Source organism: Esox lucius, chromosome 22 (genome assembly GCF_011004845.1).
Source record: "Esox lucius isolate fEsoLuc1 chromosome 22, fEsoLuc1.pri, whole genome shotgun sequence".
NCBI lineage: Eukaryota > Metazoa > Chordata > Actinopteri > Esociformes > Esocidae > Esox > Esox lucius.
In genome coordinates this window covers 3,652,372-3,679,080 of record NC_047590.1, presented here as the reverse complement: position 1 = coordinate 3,679,080, position 26,709 = coordinate 3,652,372, and the positions used below count along the sequence as shown (strand labels likewise).

The window sequence follows — 26,709 nt, the reverse complement described above, 5'->3', positions numbered from 1 at the left end:
GCCAACTATTTCTCATTTTAAAGCGTCACTCCATGAATACAAATTATTATGAATGACGAACTTGTCTAACATTAACTTGCCATGCTGAGCACTATTCAGCTTCTGTCATCCAGGCAACAATGCGTTTTTAAGTGTTCATGCAGTTCAGTTGTGCTCCTGTGCCATGGGTGTTCTGCTTTGCAAATTTTGCAACCAACTATTTTAGTTGAATTCTTCAACATAGCGGTCCCAAACGTCTCCGCCGATGCAACCTCTGCCTTCTTTCTAAATGTTTTTTTTTAGCTGGTCAGAGGTCACGCACTGTCGCAGACATGCCCATGTTTGTTTTACTTTCAAGGCGAGAACTAGCAATTTACCTTTAAAAACTATTTTCTATAACTATAACCTTAACCTCGAGAACCTGAGCTTTATTTGCTTTATTCCTGAACTTAACCCCTAAGCTTAACTCTTAACGCCTGAACTTAAAGGGAATTCTAAGCCTAATTCCAAACTTTACACCGAGTCAGATGAATCTTCTGACCAGATGTCCTGATTTCGCATGAGTTTGTTTGTGTGTAGGGAGGACCTTTGGTCTGTGTTAATTAGACTTCGGTCCAGACAAAAGTAGTAAGACAGGAACCCAGGGCTGTGTGCTCATCCTTATAAGTCATCCCCCTTAACCTGGCTAACATGGGCATGGATTCATCCTTCAGGGGGTTTCTCACCTCTTTATCGTCCTCTCATCCTCTCATCGTTCTCTCTTTTAAAATTAGCTTTCTCCTTCCTTTCTTCTTTTTGTCTTTCTTTTTCTTAATCTATCCAATTACATCCCAGTGCTTTCTATTAGAGAATGATTGGACAGTTGCCCGTGGAGACCAGCCCATTACACAGGAGGGAGCACAACTCAATAACGATTCTGATGAAACGCTGTTGAAAGCTAGACTGTGTGTACGTGTGTGTGTACGTGTGTGTGTTGTGTGTGTCAAAAAGATAAATGACCTTGCCCTAGTGGGCTACTGAAGCAGGCGGAGGACAAAGAGAAACTCTGTGTCGCACAGTCTTTAACAACATCTGTCTCCAGCTCACTACATCAACGCCGGCTTCATCAGAACGGCCCCTTGCACTTCACCGTCCAGCCGGAACACTTCAAACTCTGTTTCGCATCACTCATGTGTCCCAAATGGCACCCTGTTGGTATCACGGCCCGCTACCCCTAACCAGGGCTCCATCATGTCTGGTTAGAAGTAGTCCGCCCTATCTGGAATAGGGCGCTATTTTAGACCTCACCTCGGTCTCACATCAGTCACTCAGGGAAACCTATTTCCGTTGCCTTGATCTACTTTTAATTTCTGTCCCTCTTATTTCCTGAGTGACCCTTTCTGGAATGTGCCTGTTTTTGCCGCTGGCAATGTCACCATACATGCATCCATACATGCCTATAAAACCACCGGCACCCCAGGAGAACAGGCCATCACGCAACCAGACGTTACAACGCCTGTGTAGTGCACTCGTTTTGACCAGAACCCATTGGGATTAGTGCACACTACAGGACGTAGGGCGCCATTTTGGACTCTTGTCTTTTAAACATTCAGGCTGCTTACATAGTCGTCCGGGCATTTGAAGGGGCGTCTTTGACCGTCCCCGAGGATGTGTCAGGACCTCAGCCACGCAGGGAAGTCAAGAAGAGGACAAATTGGGACGTAATGTGTGTCAGGTGGACGCTGATGCATAACACACACACACACACACACACACACACACACTGATAACTGTAGAGAGCTCTAAATGATGCAGTGCTGTTTAAAAAGAGTTTGGTGACAGTGATATGACGCTGACCTTTAGTTAGTTCATCATGTAACTACTATCTTAACATGGGAAGACTTCCTGTTGACCCCGTCAGGAGATGCATGTCCAGTAGGCTGAACCGTTTTAACATGGGAAGACTTCCTGTTGACCCCGTCAGGAGATGCATGTCCAGTAGGCTGAACCGTTTTAACTTGGGAAGACTTCCTGTTGACCCCTGTCAGGAGATGCATGTCCAGTAGGCTGAACCGTTTTAATTTGGGAAGACTTCCTGTTGACCCCTGTCAGGAGATGCATGTCCAGTAGGCTGAACCGTTTTAACATGGGAAGACTTCCTGTTGACCCCTGTCAGGAGATGCATGTCCAGTAGGCTGAACCGTTTTAACTTGGGAAGACTTCCTGTTGACCCCTGTCAGGAGATGCATGTCCAGTAGGCTGAACCGTTTTAACTTGGGAAGACTTCCTGTTGACCCCTGTCAGGAGATGCATGTTGACTGCATCAGCGAGGTCTCACTGTACTACCACACCTTCAGCTGACCCAAGTGTTATCCCCCCCCGTCCCCCCCCGCCCCATATTTGTTCCCCTCCATCCGTCTGACCGCCTCCCCCCCTCCCTTCCTCCATCCAGGAGGACATGAACCTGAATGAGGACAAGAAGGCCCCGCTGAGAGAGAAAGACCTCAACACCAAGAGAGAGATGGTCATCCAGTACATCATCACTGCCTCCAAAACAGTAAGTTGATTTTTGTTGCTTGTACCATAGAAGTTGTGTGTGTGTGTGTGTGTCAAAATGGAGTGTGTGCGTGGCTCCCTCCAACACGCTCGCGGAACTTCAGCGACTTGTTTGCACCTGTGACTTTTGGAACTGGTCGTTTTTTTTTTATTCTTCTGGCGGTGGGATTGTACCATGTTATTATCCGTAAGGGGCGAAGCTGTCATGTTCCAAGACGGTGTCTGGGCCCGGTGTGACGCGGACCTGATACCAGGGTGTAGCGCCCTAAAGACTGTGATCAGCCATAATGGTCGCTCTCTGCCCGTGTGACAGCGCCGCGGATTGGTCTCCTGGCACCGTGCTCCCTATCGATCTCGCTCCTGATGATGCGGGCTGTGCAGGGAAAAGGGCTTGATTTGGGACGCATTAGGGGGCGGACAGACATGTTGGAAAGGACCTGGCGTTGTTCTGCTCTTCCTTGGTGATTAGAAATGATTCTCCTTTCTGTTTCTGCTCGGCTGCGTTTGTTATGTGAAACAGGAGCCCTCAGTCCTAGCGAGGCACCTCGTGTGACTCCGAGGAGACGGGAGCAGTTAGGAAGCCTCCTCCACGCTGAGTACCTCCCACCCTCCCTCCGGTTGCATATCCCCTGCTGTTAACTCCGTAACAGGGTTTCATTCAATCACAACATCTACATCAGAGACCTGGAGAGTTGGAACAACATCGCATTTGTGACTCAAATTAATTCCATCTCCTAATCCTACTTTTGGCTGGCTTAGCTGTACTTGTTCTCTTTTTTTTTTTCTTGAGCTTTCTCTTTTTCTCTTTCTCGTCTGTCTCCTTTTCTCTTTCTTTCTCTCTCCCTCAATTAGCTTTTCCTTCTGCGTGTCTCTCTCTCTTAGTCTCGGTGTCTCTCGCCACAATATCACACAGAAAAACACCCGTTAGTGTTAAATTATAGAGCGCTTGGCGCTCATCCTTAGAGGATTTAATTATTTTTGAGTGCTCGAAGATATTGGACGATTTAGGTTTATGTATGTGGGTTCTGCTATCTGAATTGTCTTGTACTTGTCTCAGGAGTTTTAGCAATGAGCTTCAACCTTTTTTTCTGACTGTCTGAATGTGTACTAAATGGTGGCCTAATAGCTGCACAGTCCACTTGTTTTAACCAGACTGGATGCAGGGGGCGGTTTGGGATGCAGCACTAAGAGAGTAGTCCTGATATAACCGCCAAGGTCTGCAGAAATGATTGGATCTGGTCTTGAAAATGGGAGCAACTGGCTTCCAGAACAATTTAGTCGTCGTCAAACCAAAATAAAAAGGTCACATTTTAGACATTGATTTCGATTTTCCTCTGGAGGACTGGAACCTTTGCAGTGCATTAGAAAGTCTGGCCGTTTTTATACGTAAGGCTATTAAACATTTATGGTCCTGGACTTAAAACATGGTCCCCGGAGCGTGAAGACCGGGTGCGTGGTGCCAATCGATACGTGTACCTTAGTATTTCCATAATAGATGTAAATACTACTTTGATTGTACTTTTCGTACCGCACTTGGCTGTTTGTCTGAGGTTGGTACACTCTGACTGTGTGCCTGCGGGGGTGGGAGTGGGTGGGGGACCCTCAAATATCAGTAGGGCTATGGTCAAAAATAGCAACCACTCTGGGAATAAGGTTCCATTTCAGATAATAATTGTGTGTTGTTGCCTCACTCACTGCAGCTGAGATCTCCCTGAAAACTAAACTAGTCGAGGACTGCAGGTAAATAAGCCGTGTTGAGAGATGAAGGCTACGGGAGATGAAGCTTAGACTCCTCTTCGATCTTCAGCTCTGTGAACTTTAGGTCACACAGCGTGAGTGGCTCTGGCGGGAAAATGGCAACCGATTTACTTTATTGTTTTCTACTCCAAAGTGGTTCCCTACACACTGGGAGAAAGGGTGCCGTTTGTGACACATCCGGTGGTTGTCTTGGAATCCTGAAGGTGTCTTGTTCCCCTTTCTCTTCTTCTGATGTCTTGGGGGTGGGGGGGGGCTTGAGAGGTAGGCTGTGGGGGAGACTCATCGGTCTGCTTATTACTCTTCTGAACAACGAGTAGCCTCTCAGTGAAGCTTTTTCCCCCCTTATGATTGGGTTCGTGTTCTGTCATCACTTGGGTGTGTCCTGAATGAAACCTCGTTCCCTATGTAGTGCGCTGGTCAGAGGTCGTCTGCTATCGGGAGTTGGGGCCATTGTTACCTTTAACCTCAAAATGTCTTTCTTACACCCAGCCTACCTACCAAAACCCAAGGGGATGTGAGGACTTGAATTCCATCGCCCATCGGAGAACTCCCGGTCACTAGCGTCCGCGATGCCGCCCGCTGTTGAACCTGTCTTGCAGTGGCGCCGCAACACTACAGCGTAGTACCTTAGGCTGCTGCACCGTTGGCCAGTGTTTTTGTGTTGGTCTTCACGTTGTCGTGTGTGTGTGTGTGTGTGTGTGTGTGTGTGTGTGTGTGTGTGTGTGTGTGTGTGTGTGTGTGTGTGTGTGTGTGTGTGTGTGTGTGTGTGTGTGTGTGTGTGTGTGTGTGTGTGTGTGTGTGTGTGTGTGTGTGTGTGTGTGTGTGTGTGTGTGTGTGTGTGTGTGTGTGTGTGTGTGTGTGTGGAACTGAAGGAAAACCTTGATGTGCTTTACTGATAACCCCCCAGTTCTTTGCGTGCGTCCTCCAATTTCTCCTCTCCTCTGGTCCTGTCCCCTCCTCCACCTCAACGCCAGTGCTGAACCCCTGCTCGTTCCGTCTCTGCTTTCGGTGCCGGAGGGCCTTGATGTTGCTCGGACAATAATTGAGAGCCAATCTTCTGTCCCGTGTCCTCCAGTGAATCGGACAGCTGTTATACATAGACACTCAGATCCATAGAGTGGCTTCCCTCCTCTGACCCAGTCATCTCTATGCTCTTTTTATCTCGTGTGTGTGTGTGTATCAGTATTCAGTGGGCTCTTGATGATTTATTACTGCTGTCCATCACACGCTGGCTGTTTACTCCCGGCCTCAACACGCCCAGAGAACATCCTGTTAGGCTCTCACACTCGGATCATCACTCTCCAGGACGGCACGGCTGTACCCCTTCTCCCGCCGGCTGCGTTCTGATTAGCACCCTTGGCCCGGTTAGTGTGCACTTCTCCCAGTACGGCCTGGTTGAACATGGGGCACTGGGTTGGGTGCGTCACTGTTGCACGGTAGCTGAGCGTTTTGCCTGACGGCTTGCTGACGTCGCGGTGCCTCAATTCCACATGCAATCTCCCGCCCATCCTGTTTGACTTCTCAATGCACTGGCACACGGGAGTTGGCTGGGGCCTCCTCTGGTTTTGGAACGGAGCGCACCAATTAGTCGGCGCGCTTTAGAGAACACAAACGCATGCATCTCTCGTAGGGAGCAGAGGGAGGGCTGGCGTGAGGAAAGAGGGGAGGGGCCGTTCAGCTGCTAGGCTGACACTCTGAAACAGGCCTCTCTATCTATCTATCTATCTATCTATCTATCTATCTATCAAAAGCTGTATCTGGCATTGGGAAGCTGTGTATTGAAAGTTCTTGGCATGCAATGTTTAGCGGCGTCAGTGAAGCAGGACCCGTCGTCGATGCGTGGGCCGACGCCGGGGATCGGAACTGGGAGGGGGGCGGGGATCGGAACTGGGAGGGGGGCGGGGATCGGAACTGGGAGGGGGGCGGGGATCGGAACTGGGAGGGGGGCGGGGATCGGAACTGGGAGGGGGGCGGGGATCGGAACTGGGAGGGGGGCGGGGATCGGAACTGGGAGGGGGGCGGATGTCGGGACGTGGAGGGGGGCGGATGTCGGGACGTGGAGGGGGGCGGGGATCGGAACAGGGAGTATACACATACACGTGTGTGTGTATTTAGGCAGGTGGTCATAATGTTATGGCTGGTGCGCGTGTGTGCGTGCGTGTTTGTTTGTTTGTCTATAAAATAAACAAACACCTCAGTAGTGGTGACTACTAAATGAATTAAAGGTTAACGCATTCCAGCCAATTCCTTTGATGGCAGCCCAGTCATGTTCAAGGTAAAACTGTAGCGCTTTTAAAGTTAAATGAGAGAAACCAAAAACATCTCTGTGAAGTGCACTCTGAAGGTTCTGTTGTATTTCTCTCTCTTTTCTGTTTTTGTTTTACAACCATAGGCTGAAGGTTATGTTAATAAGAAAAGCCATTGTGAGTTGGCCTTGACTCTGCCTGCTGCCGGTCCAGCCATGAAAAGCCCTCCGAGCAAAGATTTACTGTTCTGCTATTGAAGCTTTTTACAACCGCCTTCAGCACTCTATATCTTTTGGACTGCATCCCAAGTCGCACCTTAAATGCTACGTGGGGCACTACGTCAGTTTATAAAGAAGTACACTACATAGGGTTGAGGGTGGCGTTTGGGAAGCGGAGGGTGTGCGGCCGTAGAGCAGGGTTTCCCTGGCAGCTCCTCGGGCCTCCCTGTACTTTTCGCATTCACCTTTTAACCCTTTCCTGGCACACCTGCCAACCATTAACTTATCAGTCGTTTGACTAATTGGAGAGTTAGTTTAGTGCTGCACAACAAAAATGTAAGAAACGTCCTGTGGGCCCCGAGGGGAGGTTTGGGGAAACCCTGCTCTGAAAACAAGGTTCCTGAAAGCATGTGTTGTTCTACCCATCATGCATTTGATGGTTAGTTGAAATCTGTTGTTCCTAGTAGAGAACGATAGACATCTCTGGTGGTTCTCGACTGGTTGTGGCTCGGGACACAAATTAAATCAGTCTGCTGAAATTGCTAAGCAATATTCAGGAAATGTATTCTGCCTAAATGTAATTTGAAAAAAAGTATTATTTATATTGACAGTAAGTATACCAATATTTATATTGACCATAATATTCCCACCTTTTTTACTTTATATAATTGCTGTTTGCTGATGATGAATGCTGGCAATGTCACTTGTTTGGGAACACTAGATGAGCCTAACAATGCTATTTAAAGCTGATGATGTTGATGATGAATGTTGAAAGATGTGTTATTGAAGATTTTTCTGGTATCATTTGAGTGCATTATAATTCCTTCACACTTGGTACTTTGTAGTATGCAGCAGATTATCTTTTAAATCTGCATAGTCTTTCCCCCAGGATGATTAAAACATTTTTTTTTTATATATACGACACTTGATTTATACGCACCTGATTCAAAGCCTCCAAGCCCCTTTAGCTGAGAACCACTGCTCTAGTAGCCAGTTTTGGCGTGGACCAAGCGTGCCGCACAAGCCCTGAAAAGTGAAGCCAAAACGTCTCGATCGCCCCCTGGTGAGTGGTCCTAGTATAGGTCATAAACCCCGCCTCCCCATGTTATTCAATGGGACGCGAGACCAACTAAACAATTAAATTACCCTTCAAATATCTTTTTTCCGAAGCTGGTTTCTGTCATTTACTGTAGTTTGTATCACGCTGATGTAAATTCAAGAGTTTGTTTTTAAAATAAGTTGGTTTTTAGTTAGTTATTTAATGCCCAAAAAACGGTGGTGTGACGTCGTGATTGACAGCTGTGATTGACAGCTATCTGAGCCGAGGTGCCACTGAAGCGCCAACAGGCTTTTTTCGCGATCTTCGGAGGACTAAGGAGATTGGAGCTTTAAATTTAATCTCTAAATTTCTATAATTGATATAATTTCACACGGACATAATGGGTTGTTCTGCAGTAGATTGTGCTAACCGATCTGGCATTTCCAATCGATCTTTGAAATTTTTCCGGTAAGTTAAATTTATAAGCTATTTAATTAGTAAATAACTGTAATGGGCTAGCTAACGTTAGCTAAAAGACAACAAGCCTCGTTAATAGCCATGTTAATAGCTAGCAGGTGATCGTTAGCTAGAAGTTACCAATTATTTTTGTATTAGGCCTATTCTAAATTAAGGTTAAACATGATGTAAGTTAGGCTATAACATATCGTCTAGGTTTAACAAGCAAAGGTTGTACTGTACTTGGACTTGATTGAACTCTGTTTAAATGTGTGGTTAGTAGGCTACTTGTATTTACCTTATTTTAATGAGGTTGGAGTGGAACGGAGCAGACAGAGTTCACAGGAGCAGGACTCCACTTCTAAATCAGTGCAGCGTGTGCTTGCGATTGATTACGGTATGCGCATTCTGAGAGGGAGAGTGAGGGCGGGGCACAGGGGTCGGGCCGTTGATTTTGCGGCTTTACGGCTTTACTTCCTGCTCGCTATTGCGCATAACTACTGTGCAGAACTGGTCCCAAGATCGCTATCTGCGCAGACGCAAGTCCAAGATGTCAGCGCCATATCGGGACACTGGCGGCTTCAGTTTTCACCAATGGAAAAGAGCGAAGGGGCGTCGTCCATTTTTTTTCACAGTCTATGGCGTGGACATCTTTAAGTCCTGTCAACTGATGCATTTTAGTCGTCCCACCCGGTTGACTACATTGAAAGGTTGAATCATTTCTGCGGTGATGCCCGTTGCGTTTGCAGACTCCAAAATCAGAAGAATTTTGTGATGTGTCCTCTATCCACCTCTTATGGCTGTTTTTTCTGTCTCTGTCGGAGGACTAGTGTTTCCCCAAATCTAGAGGTGAGGACTGCTCTGTCCAGGTCTGTGGGGAGTTGTTTGCCATTGGCTCAGCATCTTTACATTGACATTCAACACCATGGCGTGGTAGGCTTCTCAGAAGGTAGCCTGTGGCGTCTTATCTCTGTTACCATGGCGACCGGCCCTGTTTACGAATGTACGTTCCGTATCGCTAGTTGTCTGTGTGTGTGTGGGAAACCGCTCGCTAATCAGTCAAAGACAGCTGGCAATGATCATGTTTGTTGTTCCAGTCTGTACACATGTTGTTTTGTCTTTCACACATTGGATGAAGGAACGTCGCGTGAAGCACGGGTTCTCGGCCGCGCGTGAAACGCATCAAATGATCCGTTTTTCCAGCGCAATTAGGTTTGCTGCCCAGTTAGGCTTCATTTCACCTGTTCGGAGTAGATAAAACACAGTCTGTCAAAACTGGTGAGTAACTAATGTTTACATGGTGTTCATTTGAGACCATACCCATCTGCTGGAACAAAAGCATTCTCACGTAGAGAATGGGGGTCCTCTGTAGTCTCGGAGAGTTGATGATGATGGTGATTGGACTGGGCTCAGCCTGCATTTATGATTGCAGTGGCCTAAGGATTTTAAGACCTGATGCTCACAGAGAGAATGATGGACAAGTGCTGCATAAAGAGTGGGAGCTGGGGAGAGAGTGGAGGGCAGACGGGGAGGGGGGGGTGGGAAGAGAAGGTGGAGATGGTTGAGAGTGTGGGACCGACAGATGTGGTGGGTGGGGGCAGCAGAATTAATTCACTGAACCCTCATCTTTCAGATGCAATGACAACCTCTCTTTGACTTCTTTCTGGCGATGATGAGAGAACCAGAGCCTGTTCTCCAAACGCATGACGGCCCCAGGGCTGAGTCATAAATTGAACCCTATCATCTTTATAGTACACTAGGGTCAGAAGATGTGGGGTGATGTGTCTTTAGTTATTCCCAGCAGCCACCATTGTCACAAACCTGGAACATCTGATGCCTGCCATTTATTAGCATTGAGCTGATCATCACACCTGGTCTCCAGTCTTTAGTGATGAGATCACAATATGATCTCATGACTATATACAGTCCATCCCATTCTGGGACTCTGATTCGAGGGGTGGTGTAAGTTTACATTCAGAGCTTTGAAGGAAAGGAAGCCAGTCTTTTCCTGCGGTCTGAATGCTTGGCTCTTCGGAGTATACAACTCCCTTCTATTCCTGCCTTGGACTCTGATGTCACCTGTCCCTCTGTCTAATTGGTGAAGTGCGCCAAAAGAAGCTGCTTAGGTGTTATAAAGATATCGTGCCTCCGGTACAATGCAGCAGCTTTATCTACTTTGTGAAGCTCCCATTTCATTGTGTATCCTGTGTAGTGGCGTTTCCAAACAATCTCTGGCTGTTTCGTGGGTTCACTTTCAATGTGTTTTTTTTTTTTATCCCTTTGAAAGACTTCAGAGTTGAACCGCTCTCAGGCGGTGAACCGCGGCTGGGGTCGCCCATTCATATTCAACTAAGCCTGGGCGTAGGGGGAGGGCGAAATCTGTCCCGTCAGCTTGGTCAGTGGGGCTGGCGGCACGTGACTGCCTCACCGCCGCGTGCAAGCTGTGAAAACATAAACGTGTGCCATTTCTACTGCTGCGTTGTTGTTGTTGAGTAATCACTGTGGGGCATTTGGTCTGCGTGGTGACAGGTCCTCGTTCCACCACCACAGGACCTACTGCCGGCGAATTCGTTGGCACTTGGCGGGATACCCGACAGTTCTCTGATGGCTGGCTAGAAAAGGCCTCTGTTGCTGCATCTCATGTCATTTATTACACAGACATTCCCTGTTGTCACTCAGTTCCAGGCTTGATGAATGACAGAACAGTTGGTGGATTCAAGATGTTCTTAGCAGGTTGAATGTTGGTTGATGAAATAAAAACTAAGCTGATAAATGGTTTGAACAGTCTTTGATGCATGCTTATCTGTTCCATTTAGCTTTACAGGCAATGCCCTTAATTACTGTCCTATGAATAAGCCCAAAAGATACTTGCAGGTGTCACAACAGTAAATAACAAAATAAGATATCCATTTAACACAGTAATAATAGTCATTTTTTGCCAGACCATGTAAGCAGAGACGAGTGGATGTCTCTTATTGACTGACTGTTTGACTGACTGCCCTTTGTTGAATAGTGTAGTGGTTAGAGATGTGGATTGCCCCCTAGTTTACCTGGGTTTGATCTCCACCACAGACCAAACGAATTAGGTGTTCGGATATGTTCAAACTAAACCTTGGCTGGCTACCAGCTGGATGTAGCTACATTACAGAAAGTCTCAATAAACAACTGCTTATGTTTATATGGACGAACTGCATCTACGTGATGCTGCTGTCTTGGCAAAATGCCTCCAGGTCATGCCAAGTCAGTGCTTAGGGTCATTGTTGTGCTGGAAAGTCCAAGAGTGTCCCAAGCGTAGTTTTCGTGCGGAAGAATGCTAAGTGTCTGCCAGTAATTACATGCTGTCTATATCTTGCCATACATTTTCACAAGATTCCCCGTGCATTTAGAGCTCACACACTCCTAAAACATTGGTGAGCCGCCACCATGCTTCACAGTGGGGATGATATTCTGTTCACTATTGGCATTGTTGACCCCTCTCCAAACAATGCTTATGGTTGTGACCATAAAGCTCTATTTTGGTCTCATCCCTCCAAATTACAGTGTGCCAGAAGCTGTGAGGTGTGTCAAGGTGTTGTCGGGCATATTGTCACCAGGCTTCTTTGTGACTTTGGTGCAGTAAAGGCTTCTTTCTGGCAACTCGACCATGCAGCTCATTTTTGTTCAAGGATCGTCGTATTGTACTCCTTAATACAACCACACTGTTTTTTTCCAGAGCAGCCTGTATTTCTCCTGAGGTTACCTGTGTTTTTCTTTGTATCTCAAACAATTCTTCTGGCAGTTTTGGCTGAAATCTTTCTTGGTCTACCTGACCCTGGCTTGGTATTGAGGTCCCCGACTTTTCCACTTCTTAAGTGATTGAACTGAACTGACTGGCATTTGCAAGGCTTTGGATATCTTTTTATATCCTTTTCCATCTTTATAAAGTTAAATTACCTTGTTATGCAGGTCTTTCGACATTTCTTTTCTGCTCCCCATGGCTCAGTATCTAGCCTGCTCAGTGCAGCCACGTGAGAGCAAACAAAACTCATTGACTATTTATACACAGACACTAATTGCTATTTAAAAAGCCACAGGTGCGGGAAATTCACCTTGAATTGCCGATTTCACGTGTGTGTGTCACCTTGTGTGTCTGTAACAAGGCCAAACATTCAAGGGTATGTGAACTTTTGATCAGGGCCATTTGGGTGATTTTTGTTATCATTATGATATAAAAAGGAGCCAAACAACTGTGATAATAAATGGCTTCATAGGATCACTGTCCTTAAATAAGTCTTGTTTGAATTCTCTAACCACGACTACACCATAGAGAAGTGATAGCGTCTGTACAGTGGTGGTTGCAGTATATTAGCAGGTTATAGTAAATGAACATCTGCATTATTGTTATGTTTCTGAATGCGATTTCTCTGAATTATTTCATAACAGATTTAGTCTTGGGCCAATTCATCTTGGGAAAAATGTCAGTAAAAGAAATTGATTAAACATAAAGAAACAAATTATTAAACGGATCTACCTTTACCTCAAACCCAAACAAGCATGTTTCTGTGAAACACGCACCGTTTGCAGCTGTGTTAGGTTTGAAAACAAAGAATTTAACACCCCTCACATTTTTGTAAATATTTGATTATATCTTTTCATGTGACAACACTGAAGAAATGACACTTTGCTACAATGTAAAGTAGTGAGTACAGCTTGTATAACATTGTAAATTTGCTGTCCCCACAAAATAACACCACACACAGCCATTAATGTCTAAACCACTGTCAACAAAAGTGTGTACACTCGTAAATGAAAATGTCCAAATTGGGCCCAAAGTGTCAATATTTTGTGTGGCCACCATTATTTCCAGCACTGCCTTAACCCTCTTGGGCATGGAGTTCACCAGAGCTTCACATGTTTGCCACTGGAGTCCCCTTCCACTCTTCCATGACAACATTACGGAGCTGGTGGATGTTAGAGACCTTGCGCTCCTCCGCCTTCCGTTTGAGGATTCCCCACAGATGCTCAATAGGGTTTAGGTCTGGAGACATGCTTGGCCAGTCCATCACCTTTACCCTCAGCTTCTTGAGCAAGTCAGTGGTCGTGTTGGGGTTATTTGTTTGGGGTTGTTATCATGTTGGAATACTGCCCTGCGGCCCAGTCTCCGAAGGGAGGTGATCATGCTCTGCTTCAGTATGTCCCAGTACATGTTGGCATTCATGGTTCCCTCAATGAACTGTAGCTCCCCAGCGCCGGGCAGCACTCAGTCCCAGACCATGACACTTCCACCACCATGCTTGACTGTAGGCAAGACACACTTGCCTTTGTACTCCTCACCTGGTTGCCACCACACACGCTTGACACCATCTGAACCAAATAAGTTTATCTTGGTCTCATCAGACCACAGGACATGGTTCCAGTTATCCATGTCCTGAGTCTGCTTGTCTTCAGCAAACTGTTTGCAGGCTTGCTTGTGCATCATCTTTAGAAGAGGCTTCCTTCTGGGACGACAGCCATAACAGACCAATTTGATTTAGTTTGCGGTGTATGGTATGAGCACTGACAGGCTGACCCCCCCACCCCTTCAACCTCTGCATCAGTGCTGGCAGCACTCATACATCTATTTCCCAAAGACAACCTCTGGATATGATGCTGAGCACGTGCACTCAACTTCTTTGGTTCAAATTCAAACTCTCGTTAGTGGTGTCCATAGAGATTATACACATTACTAACAAGAAACATGCTTTTGCTGAGCCCTACTGCGTTTTGATGTAATTCACTTTTCTGTGAGCTAAAGATTAGTTAAATTCTAGCTACTTTAGTTTTGCTTGACACTGGCCAACTAGCTAACGTTCCATCCATTCCCCTTCTGACAGGATGAGGCTGTGAACTCACATGACTAACATGAACAGAAATGTCTCCATTCAGATGTCTCCATTTTCAGGACATCCTGCATCAGCCTCTATTCTCTGGCTTCACTGCCATGATAAATAGAAGCCTTGAGGCAGAACATTTAAAATTTTTGGAATCAAATTATTTGATTTACTCAGCGACGTCGTGACAGCCCTGCATGATGCGTCCAATGTTTTTCTACATACTAATAATTTGTGTATTAATTCTGTGTTTTACATTAGCAATAATGAATCAACTCGGCTTCTTAAATGTTTTTCCTAATGCCAAAATGTCTCTTGTGCTTCGAGTTGATAAAGCAGGCAAACCCAAGTCTGCAGTTGGAAGCTAGTTTTTATTACAGATTTTTGTTTCTTCCCCCTAAACACAAAGGGCTGATGTTGACCTGCTGTGATCCCAGGTGGGTGGGGAGACATTCTTTATTGGGCTGAACAGAAAAACCAACAATACTCTGGACTTTCAGCTTGGATTTGTATGCATCTGCTGTAAAGTCATCTGGTTGGTTTGTAAATGTGTCCTATGTATTAGTCCCACTGGGCCCTGTCAAAAGTGGTGCGTTATACCTGATATATTGGCCTGTTTAGGACACAGGCAGCAATACTGAGTTCTGCTCCTGCTCCTCAGAGCAGTCCTGTCTTCTGAGTGATGTCATGCACCAGCGGTTCTTCATGTGTGCGTGAGTCCTTCGTGTGTGCGTGAGTCCTTTGTGTGTGCGTGAGTCCTTCGTGTGTGCGTGAGTCCTTCGTGTGTGCGTGAGTCCTTCGTGTGTGCGTGAGTCCTTCGTGTGTGCGTGAGTCCTTCGTGTGTGCGTGAGTCCTTCGTGTGTGCGTGAGTCCTTCGTGTGTGCGTGAGTCCTTCGTGTGTGCGTGAGTCCTTCGTGTGTGCGTGAGTCCTTCGTGTGTGCGTGAGTCCTTCGTGTGTGCGTGAGTCCTTCGTGTGTGCGTGAGTCCTTCGTGTGTGCGTGAGTCCTTCATGTGTGCGGGAGTCCTTCATGTGTGCGGGAGTCCTTCATGTGTGCGGGAGTCCTTCATGTGTGCGTGAGTCCTTCAAGTCTGCGTGAGTCCTTCATAGGCTTCGCACTGGGCTGATCAGAATGTTAGCTGTTATGAACCGGAAAGAAATCTGAACCAGCTGGTCACTGGCTGCGTGGTGGAGCTGGAGGCGATGATGTCACAGCTATGTTAGTCAAATTGACTAATGCCTCCCTCGTAGGCCGGTTGGTCATTGGGCGGATCCGTCATGGCGTTGCGATTGGTCGTATGCTCCCGAAGTGCAACCGGGTCGTCGAGGGATCGTACTTATATTTACTTCAAAATGGAGATGGCCTCAAAGGGTGATGCCCTTGTCTGAATAGCTGCTGTAATGGTACTGAGACACAGATGAGACCTCTTTCCATCTCTATGACAATATTTTACTGCCATTGGGCCCTCCCCCTCTCTGAGAAAGAACTTGCTCCTGTCCGGAGTGGAATAAATCACAATAAAGAAACTGTGGCGTTCCAATTTAGATCTCTGTCTCACTCTCTGTCTTTGTCTCTCTCTCTCTCTCTCTTCCCCCCCTCTCTCGATCTCTGTTTCTCCCATGTCCGCTCTTTACTTCTCTTTACTTTCTCTTTACTTTCTCTTGTCTCAACATTCCTTTTTTCCTCCCCCTCTTTATCACTTCCTCTCCATCCCTCTCCATCAATCTGTCTCTTTCTCTCTCGTTGTTCTCCAACATGGACTCCTCTGTGTGTACTGGAGTGGCTCTCGGAGAGCTGCCGGAGCAGATTAAGATTAATAGACTCAACTGTGGGTGGTGTGTTTAGTCGTTGGAGAGATCACTGTTGTCCAAAGTGTTGTGCTGGTCCGGGAGGGTCCAGGACAAATGAAACCGTATTCTATCTTGTATTATGGGCCGTCCTGGAGAAATGACTCCCTAGTAATTAATTTGACTTTAATTCTCAGTATTATTTGGGACAATATTGCAATGTAACATTTTAAGCTAGTAGGCTGTGCCTGTGCCAATCCCCTGTAATTTCACTTTTGGCTTGTGGTCCATCTCTTTTTTTTATTACCATCGTCCCATGTCTGATCGGACTAATTTCCTCAGGCTCTGGTGTCCCTCTGCAGCAGACATGGTGAGCAATATCTTTGGAACATTGAACTGCAATAAAATGGCAGTATTGAATCGCGGCCTATTCCCATTGGCCCAATACTTCCTGCTACCTCTCTCCAACATCAGTACATTTTGTTAAGTGTGTTTTAACTACTTTCTTCTAGTAAAGGATGAACTATCACATCTCTTAGTACAGAATTAAATATCACATCTCCTTTTACCGTTTGAACTGTCCCCCCATTTCCTAGTACTATTTGAACTATCACCCCCATTTCCTAGTGCTGTATGAACTATCACCCCCATTTCCTAGTGCTGTATGAACTATCACCCCCATTTCCTAGTGCTGTATGAACTATCACCCCCATTTCCTAGTGCTGTATGAACTATCACCCCCATTTCCTAGTGCTGTATGAACTATCACCCCCATTTCCTAGTGCTGTATGAACTATCACCCCTATTCCCTAGTACTGTACTATGAACTGTCACCCCTGTTCCCTAGCACTGTACTATGAACTGTCACCCCTGTTCCCTAGCACTGTATGAACTGTTACTTCTATTTCCTAGTGCCGTCCACTAATTTGGTTTAGTATCCTACCTCTCCAATACAGCAGTGCTGTACTGGTTCTGAGACCTTCCAGTGAGGTCTGACCCTCTAGACCCTCCACATGTTGCTCATGCACCAACCTCGTCCAGGCTGACGCTTAATCGAAACAAATTGGAACTGCAACTCGATTACCTTATTCTTCTGCTCTCGGCGTCAACTGCTTATTGTATTACAACTTGCGAGAGAAATATAAACTTTAAACTGAAATGATTGAGGGATCACTCCTGCCTCCGGCTTCATTTCGTTGTGAACGTTGAGGTTTTCCGCTGTAGCAGTAACCGCCGTGTTCCACAAAAACAGAGCTGCACAACACTGAAGGGGGTACCCTGAAATTAATTGGCCCCAGTTTTGTTTTGTTCCTGTCTTAGAAGTGGAAAGCTAACAAAATCACGTTCTGTAGCAACTGTAGGACGAGCAACGGCTCCAACAGGAAGTGCGACGTGCCGTCACTGTTTATTTAATTTTTTGGCTAACCGGGAAAATCCTTTGTCCCTTCTGGCTCCCACTGCCATGCTCCACTGGGTAATATCCCTAGGCTACATGCTAGCTGACAGACATTTATTTGGGGAAACTTTTTGGTATTACTCAAGCTGTTTCCCCTTTATTTATTTATTCCCATGTAATTATGGTGGGGACTTGCTGCTTTGTGCCACTACCTTTTGGGACTCCGGGAGGCCATTTCATCATAGATGAAATGTCTAAGCCCCCCCCCCCCCACCCCCACCCCCCCCATTATAGTTGAAACGGCCATACTCAAGCTCCCCCCACTCAGGGTGAGGCAGAAAACAGCCACCCTCTTCCCTTCTCAGTGTCCTTATTTGGCCCGGTGCCCATAGGGATCGGCTCCAGAGTAGTGTTCCACCTAGGGTTAGGGGTTGCATTTGGGACGTATGCTGAATCACAGTTAGCTGGCCCATCGAAATTCAACGCGGTGCCCAGAACACCGGGTTCCATTTGGGACACGTACCCTCGAACCCTGCCCCTCGGTGCAAGTTCACCAATTCACGCGAGTGGAATTAAACACTGATGCTGGCTGTCGATAAAAAAGAAGCGTTAGTCTCAGTCCTGGCAGTCTTTTCAGTGCCGTGATCATCCCTTTCAATAGACACCCATGACTCACTTTTAAGTGTGTGCTCCATCACTACAGCGACGGCGTAACTAGGCTACCTGGGCTGCCCGTTCTCCGGCTCGTTGTCTCCTTATAATGGCCGTAATGTACTGCTATAAATGACGCTGTGATGTAAACGATGCACCCGTCCAAATTGGAGGCGGCCTTTTGAATTCAGATGTAATGCTCTTTATAAACTCGGTACTTAGAAGAGTGCTGCGAGGCCTTTTCAAGCCCGCAGAAAATAAATATAATATATGACTGTAGTAGTACTATAATGGCAACCCTTTCTCTCCACTATCATGTTATAAGTCATAGCAGAAGACTAGGGGGGGGGGTGTCAGAAATGGCATCCTATTATTCATGCAGTGTGCACTTCATTTCATCAGCGACGGTGCTCTATATGGGGAATAGGGTGCCGTTTGGAACGTGCGTGTTCCTCTCTTCTCCATGGGAGACTGGTCATTGCGGTCGCCGTTAATTCCCTAAACCAACGGGGACTCCGAGAGGTCGCCGTCAGACAGCAGCCAAGTAATCAAAACCGCATTTACTTCAGTAAACCCTGTCGCCCCGGAAACCCTACGAGGTTGTCCCAAAACTCATTATGCCCGGGGAGAGGACGGCTAAGCCCATACAGCGGGGTAGATGGGGACCAATGACCAGTGAAAGAACATTCTCTCTGAGGTGAGCTTCAGCCATCAGTCCCAATTGGCCCCCTTGTCGTATAAAGGGCACTTCCCCGACTTTTGGCTGGAACTCAATGGGCAACCCAGGACTCGGGTCGGAGTGCACCGCATAGCGGATACGGGAGTCCTTTTGGGACCCAAGCACAGTGTGCCGTCGTGGCCATTTCATTATGACGGCTTTGTGTCTGTCTTAAGGTCTTTGTGTCTGTCTTAAGGTCTTTGTGTTGTAACTGATCCCCGTAGAACAAGAGACGGTAATGCCCTTTCCACGGCCAGCCTACAGCGTGCCCTTTGCCCTCACGCACCATAACTGGTTACTGTGGCGTCACCAGTCCAGTTAACTCTGTCCCGTTGTGTGGCAGGGGCTCTCCGCTGTCATTTCTTACTTCCAGTGGTGATCGGAGAATGTCTTCTGGGGCCTGTTGGTGAAACCCACTGAATAGATTGCACTTTTTGGTTTAATGGTGAAACTGGCTGACTGCATGGATTGCAGGTGTTGTTTGGCTATATCCAAGTGGGCGCTGATTTGATTCAAAGTTATTGGTTTATTTGGTTTCTTTATTTTTACTTGATCTGCCAATTGTATTCAATCATTTATTTCCTTAGTGGACAGTTGGGGTGAGTTGTATTTTGTCTGCAGCAATGTAAATTTGCACCTGTCTGCATCCGAGTCCAATAGGCTCTTATGTGCTTGGTAGTTGGTATTCTTCCCAACCCAAAAGAAGAGGAAGGGGCTGTCAGGCTGTTGAAAGATTTACCAGGTGGTGATATCCCCCCTGGCAACCCAATAGAAAAGAGAGAAGTGGAGGTATCAATTATTTGTGTGGACGGAGGATTAGATTATACCTTTGTTTTTCTTTCACCTCTTTCTTTGACTCCTCTCCTCCTGCCTCGAGCACTTTCCCTCACCCCCAAAGCCCCCCACCCCCCCCGTCCTCTGTTCCTGATGGGGGGGGGGCGGCAGAGGACAACAGAGAGAGGTGCGGTGGACACATGATCCGCTCTGTCCTAAAACCCAGTGGCAAACTTTTGGAATTAACCTTCAGCATGGCACACCTTAAAGGATTCCTTTTTGTGTCCTCTGACGAAGTTCAGGGGGAGGCGAGAACAAAGATATCCAGTCTATCCTATGTCCCCAATTGCATGCTGTTGCCCGTGTTATGAACTACATTTCACCAGAACCCTGTGGAGCCAAGTCAGTTGTGCTGCACTAGATAGGGAACAGGTTGCCGTTCGGGACACAGAGTTTGTCTTGCAGCTTGTAGGTCGTTGTCTACTGAGGGAATTCAACTGAGCTGTATTTCTCAAATGGCTGACCTTTTGTTGATGTGTTTTGGGAAGGCTTTCAAGATAATATCACAGATAAAATTACCACTGGCACTACTCTAAGTCTAACCCTGCTTGGCTTTCTGTCGCAGATGTGGTGCTAGACGAGAAACCTTGTTCAGTGTTTCATACGAAGACTGCCACAACCAGCAACATAATCAGATGAAAACAGATGTTGTCGTATGCCTCGTTAACAACAGATTTTCACTATAGAGTAATATTTGATGAGAAAAATAATTATCACTTTTCAGTTAAGTGCAGTAAATAAAATGTCAAATGATAAATGCTCTTAACATCTTTTCAATATAGAAGAATTTCGAACTACAGAACTCCTTTGTCCAGTTTTACAGGTTTTAGTAGTGGTGAAGGAAAAAATCTAAAATGATTTATTAAAACCTTTAAAAAGTGCACTTAAAATTTTATTCTGTTATTAGAGCCAGATTCTCAATAATTTGTCAATGCATCTGCTTATTCTTTACTGTTATTCCACTCCTGTCCTTCCTAAAGTCCTTAGGTACATCCCTTCAAGAGTAGCTAGCCCATCTTCTGTAGCCATGCTGCTGAATCTATTTGTCTGCCCTCAGGATAGTTTCTTTAAAAGGGCTGTGCTAATTATCTCAAAGCATTGACCTGCCTTTGGAAGGGATGGAACATTCTAGGCACCGGTGAGACTCTGGGAACTGGGGCGCTAGCTGATGGGTAGACGGACAGGTAGAGACGTTTTACTTTTTATCTCTGCTTTTGTGGAAAAACACCCACCATACTCTCTGGTCCATCACTCCTGAAGGAAGAGAGAAAATCACAGCCAACAGGCACAGCTAAATGTCAGCTTCATTACAGATTCTGTGTCAATATATCCACAGATTCCTCCCTTCGATTTGTCTCCTTGGCCTTCGCCTGATCCCAGAGGACTATTAAAACGATCCATCACAGCCTACTAAAACGGAGGTTCAGATCTCAACATAATCTGTTAATGCCAGGAGATAAAGATGCCTGTTCCTCTTGGAGATCTTTACTTCTTTTTATTTTATTAAACTACTTGACATTTATGTTTCACTAAGTGCTACCCTCTTTCTCTTTTGAAGTTTAGTTCTAAATCTTGAGCCGCCTAAAAGTTCAGGGATCCTGATTGATTTGCTTGGATGCATGAGGGGAACCACGTCTTAGAGGTGTACAGGTAATGGGTTCTGCTTCCTGGGGAACTGGGTTTAAATGAGAGGGATTAGAACCTCATAATTGAGGACCAAACGACACCCCCCACCCCCCCACCCCACATTATCCTACCTTTTAATACCTGAGAGAAATACTGAACTTCTTAACAGCTAAAGGTTTTATTATCCCCTAATTCAGACGGCTTCAGTGTAATGTTTTTGCCATTAAAAGTTTTTACGGTATTTAGAGTTAAGAAGGCCCCTCCCTTCTCCCGTCCTCCTTTGCTGCCTCCTCCCCCACCGCCTCCCCCGAAATCCTTCTCTCTCACTCATGACTAGCCGCTAGTGCATGTAGCTAACTTTGGCTAGTACGCTTGATGCCTCAGAGTGAGTTGGTGTCTTTATGGTCAGATGGTTCAGTCGGCGAGGTGGAACTTGGAGGACTTTCTCTTTGTCTGAAATAGCAGCGTATTCGATATATAGGGCACTAGGTTTGACTACATGAATGGGGTGGACTGTCTAGATTCTGGCCTTGACCCGGCTGTATGCTCCAGCGGAGATGAATATCGGCCACGGTGTTGCCTGGCGTGGAAGGCAGCATAGTCTCTCTAGCGTCTCTCTCAGACGGGCCCCGGCATCGCCAAACGCTATTGGAGGTCGTCCGTTCAGCTAACCTGTCTTCACGAGCGCTGCCTGAACAGGCTTCCCGAGTGGTGTCCTTATTTCGTATGTAGTGCAGCACTTTCAACCGGCCCTTTGATTGTCGTGCCCTGCGAAGGGGAATAGGATGTGTATTGGGACGCTGCCAAGGTGATTTTCCTTATGAAGATCAACAGATGAAGGGGTAACGAAGACAGGCGAAGCTCCACAGACCAAAACCCCTGTGGCTCAGACAAATTAAGCAAGGAGAGTTCACGGGTCTTCCAGCCCCTTTCCTCACGACTACGCTAGTGGAGTGTCAATCTGATATAGACCAGGCTGAAGCCCAATCAGCATCCTGTTCCCTGTGTGGTACCTATGGGGTCCTGGTTGATTGTAGTGCATTCAGTAGGGTTTCGGGGTAGCATTTTGGCCACAACGTGTCTGTGCCGTCCCGTGACTCGCTCTTCACACGTTCCTCCTGCCTTTTAAACAGGTATAATCATGACAAGAATGAAACCTGGATGTATGAAAGTCTAACTGCAAGGTCAATGCAGTCAGAGCCTGTGCTGATCATCATAACGGCTTGTCCTCTGAGTGTGGCGTGGCCAACCTTCTTCAAGCTGCCTGTCTTGAAACGCCAGTTAGAACAGGTTGACGTGTGTTTGACTGCGTCTCCGTCACCCTCGTGGTGCTAAGCTCATTGTCCCAAGGGGCACTCTGTCCAGATCCCCTCGTAGTGCTTCGTTTGGGGCGTTGTGATTGGCTCCTCCAGTCTGTGTCCCTCAGAAGGTTGTGTAGTGAGTTGCAAGGCCCTGGCAGAGTGTGTTCATAGTGAAGGAGACTGCCGGGCAGACAGACAAAGTCCGGGCCACGATTTAGCGTCACGGTTTGCGTAGTATTACAGAGTAAAGGTCAATGGGTTGAGAGGGTTGAAGGTTTAAGAGGGTTTCAATTGCTTTGCGTGGGGTTTGTCCGCAGTGTGGTTGCTCTGTTTGAAATAAATCAGCCCTCTTCCACTCTGTGTAATGCTTTTCCTTTTTATTTCTGTTTGAACGGCTGTCAACACTCTTGACGTGCCGTCATTCCACTATGACTGCAGGTATCTTATGGACATATTCAGAAATCCTTTGCGTTCCAGAGAAGCTATGTTAGTTTCAGCTGAGAGCTAGCACAACGTTCCTGACTTAGGTTGTTAGTGTTCTAGCCTGTATGGAGGCGTTTTGTGAACAGTAATGAACAGTTTCATCATCTTTATGTGCCGTATTGCATTATTCAATGGATTTCGCTAACTTTTGTGCTGCGTGAATGGGGAGCTAATATCGCAGACCAGACAACTCTAGCAGTAAATGAGTAGGCCCGGCGCTCGCTGTGTGGTCATTGATCCTCTCAATCATGTTTGACAGAACTACCCAACCGTATTTCTATTTTTTTTTCATCCCGAAAGTACGGAAGTTTCGGTATACTGTGTAACACCACCTCTTTCTGTTTAGTAAGTGTTCCCCTCCCTCCCACAACCTTTTGAGTTCTGGTGCATAATTGACAGGTGCTTCAAGAGTGTGTGGCCGTGCGCTGAAGACTGATGAGATGCAAAAACAGGGACCCTTAAAAAGTAATGGAGAAAGCAATTGAATGAAATGCGGCTTGTATCCTAAATGGCTCACTATTCCTACCTAGTGTGTGTTCTGCTTTGCATTTGGACAGGGCCTGTGGGGTTCTGCTCAGCGACGGTGCTGTATGTAGCTTTAGTGCGCCATATGGATAACGGGGCTACAGCGTTCACTCGGAACCGCTGGCTTGGGACTGTCACTGCTTTCACACACTCTACTCCTGTAGACATTTAGGTTGTCAGAATCTTTGTGTTTCGGTCGTGCATTTTCTCGCGTGCATGGAGTCATGCATTAACCAAACTTTTGCCGTAGTGCCGCCAAAACCGGTGGGCTACTTGTGGGCGTGGAGCTGGTTTGCGGTTGAGCATGCTAACTAGGCATTGCCCACTTCACTGATGTGATGGATCATGCCTTGAATGGATAATGCATAACCAGTTAATCTCAATTCATTGAAATACAATGATGTTACCTGTGCATATTCATTATTTATCAAAGCCGTTTAGAATTGGGCTTTTCAAACGTTTGTTTTTAGTCCTACTATCAAGTTGTTTGAAAAATAACATTGTGCAAGATGAGGAAACAACACCTATATAATAAATCAAACTCTTGGATTTAATCCCGGAATATATTGTTTGCATTCGATTAATTGGAATAATAATAGACAGGTTCGTTAGTTTTAGAAATGATTAGTTAGTTGCGTCCCTGGTCCGTGTTCATGATTCGGTCGAGGTGGCTGTGAACACATCAGAACGCGTTACATGACAAAAATCCCTGATTTGAATTGATGATGGAAATAATTAGTTCTGCAGTGCTCAAGTTTGAGTTTTTATTTTATTTTGCCCTTTCAGTCAAAAGAAGGTGGCTCCCATCATGGATGCGATATGAGACACTTCTGCCTTTGTTATCAGTGTAGAAGCGACTGTAATCCATGCACCTCAAACAGGCTTTAAATCACCAGAGATTTGCACCGATTTTGTTGTTTCATTTACAACAAAGAGCAGCCTTCACATTTTCTTCTTTAAACACCTGTTTACCTCATAATGATGCAGGCCGTATTCTCTTAGTGTTATCCTCGGAAACCATTTCCATGGTTACCTGCCTTGCACTGACACTCTTAGGCCATGTCCAAATTGGCTCCCTCTATAGGCTCCGGTCAAAGGTACTTCGCAGCATCTATGGACTAGGGCGCCATTTGGCATGGAGAATGAGTCTGTTGTAGATAATCCCCCCCCCCTCCCCATCCAAGGGGAGTGAAGTGAAATACTGGTGTTTTCCCCCCATTAAAAGATGCTAAGCAGGGCGGTATGGGTGCAGCGCTCCTCCGAGTGGCCGGGAGCCTGAGCTCCTGCAGGCCTGCAGATTCATTATGTAGGCTGAAGCTGTCGTCAAACACGGCTCAACTTTAACTTTGGCCTTGTTCAATTTACTGCCGTATCTCCTCCACAGAAAATTGCGTCTTTTTGTGTTCCCACCCCCCCTTCTGTTTCTTTCAATCCCTTCTCTCTGGAGTATCACCCCTCCCTCACGCTCACGCTAACGCTTTTTGTCTCGGGCTCTTTCCATCTTCTTTACCATCTCTCTCTAACTGTCCTTCTCTCATAAATAGATGGCCTCTAATACATCTTAAATTCACAAGGACATGATATCCGCTTCCAATGGTAAGCAGCTTGCCACTGGCAAAAATACACTGTTTTAATACTAATTACTTTAATAGAGAGGGGACAGAGAAAAAAACCTTTCTACCCTTTTTGATTTGGCATTTCAGCACTTCCGATAAATTCTTTATCTCATAATTACAAGGCAGGTATCGTAATGGAATGTGTGTTAATGAAGCAAGCTTTGCATCCCAATGAGAGAGTTATTTTGTTCTCAGATACAATAATGTCTCCCTTTATACACTGCTGTCCAGTAGTCCCCAATGAAAAAGCAAATAAATTAAATAAAAATAAAGCTCCTGTTCAAAGTTAGATGTAAAGCAATTGCACTAGAACTCCAAACTCCCATGACCACTTAATCTCTGCAGTTCTATGAGTACAATACGAACAGAGCAATAAAAAGCCATCTGTATACCATTCTCATAACATCCCATCCTCATAACATCCCATCGGTATACCATCCTCATAACATACCATCGGTATACCATCCTCATAACATACCATCGGTATACCATCCTCATAACATACCATTGGTATACCATCCTCATAACATACAATTGGTATAACATCCTCATACCATTGGTATAACATCCTCATAACATACCATTGGTATACCATCCTCATAACATACCATCGGTATACCATCCTCATAACATACTATTGGTATAACATCCTCGTACCATTGGTATAACATCCTCATACCATTGGTATAACATCATCATAACATACCATTGGTATACAATCCTCATAATATACCATTGGTATACCATCCTCATAACATACCATCGGTATACCATCCTCATAACATACCATCGGTATACCATCCTCATAACATACCATCGGTATACCATCCTCATAACATACCATCGGTATACCATCCTCATAACATACCATCGGTATACCATCCTCATAACATACCATCGGTATACCATCCTCATAACATACCATCGGTATACCATCCTCATAACATACCATCGGTATACCATCCTCATAACATACCATCGGTATACCATCCTCATAACATACCATCGGTATACCATCCTCATAACATACCATCGGTATACCATCCTCATAACATACCATTGGTATACCATCCTCATAACATACCATCGGTATACCATCCTCATATCATCCCATCCTCATAACATACCATCCTTCTGTCAGACCTTTTTGTTTCATTGATTTTTTTAAATAGTTTTTTAATTTAATTTTACCGTTATTTAACCATGTATGTTGATTAAGAACCAATTCTTATTTACAGCAACGACCTGGGGGACTGTTACAGAGTGTGTTAATTGGGTTAGGTGTGTCTTGCTCAGGGCCAGAATGACACAGCTTTCACCTTGGCGGCTGGGGGATTACAACCACAGACCTTTCGGACTCTAGTAAGATGCCCTAAGCATTAGGCCACCTGCCTGCTGCCCAGTCTCTTTTCATCCATATTCTTTGTGTGTCTTGCTTGGTCTCCACCGCAGCCTGTTCTGCCTTGTTATAATATGAACAAGTATCTCATCTACTCTGCTCTGGGCCGCCTCATTGTGCCTGCCTGTACAATGACGGTAATTGGTTCAAAAGCAGTGTGCTGGGATGCTGGGAGTTGTTCGGTGAGTTCTACACACCGCTCTGACACAGGGCTACAATACAACACCGCTCCAGCGACCAGTGGGCCGTCTCTTGTGGGCCTTGTGGAAGGGGAAGTGAGTATTGAAGAGGCTG

General features: G+C 46.0%; 1 protein-coding gene across 5 annotated transcripts in view; it reads left to right on the top strand.

Moving 5' to 3' along the window:
• The window catches only part of LOC105020029 (protein diaphanous homolog 3), a 309,867-nt gene that overhangs the window by 32,582 nt on the left and 250,576 nt on the right, over positions 1–26,709 (top strand). For all 5 annotated transcript variants that reach the window (XM_029116813.2, XM_029116812.2, XM_029116811.2 and 2 more), the window contains one exon: positions 2,411–2,515. In XM_029116813.2, coding sequence (XP_028972646.2) covers positions 2,411–2,515 — 105 coding nt within the window. The remainder of the gene's footprint in view (positions 1–2,410; positions 2,516–26,709) is intronic.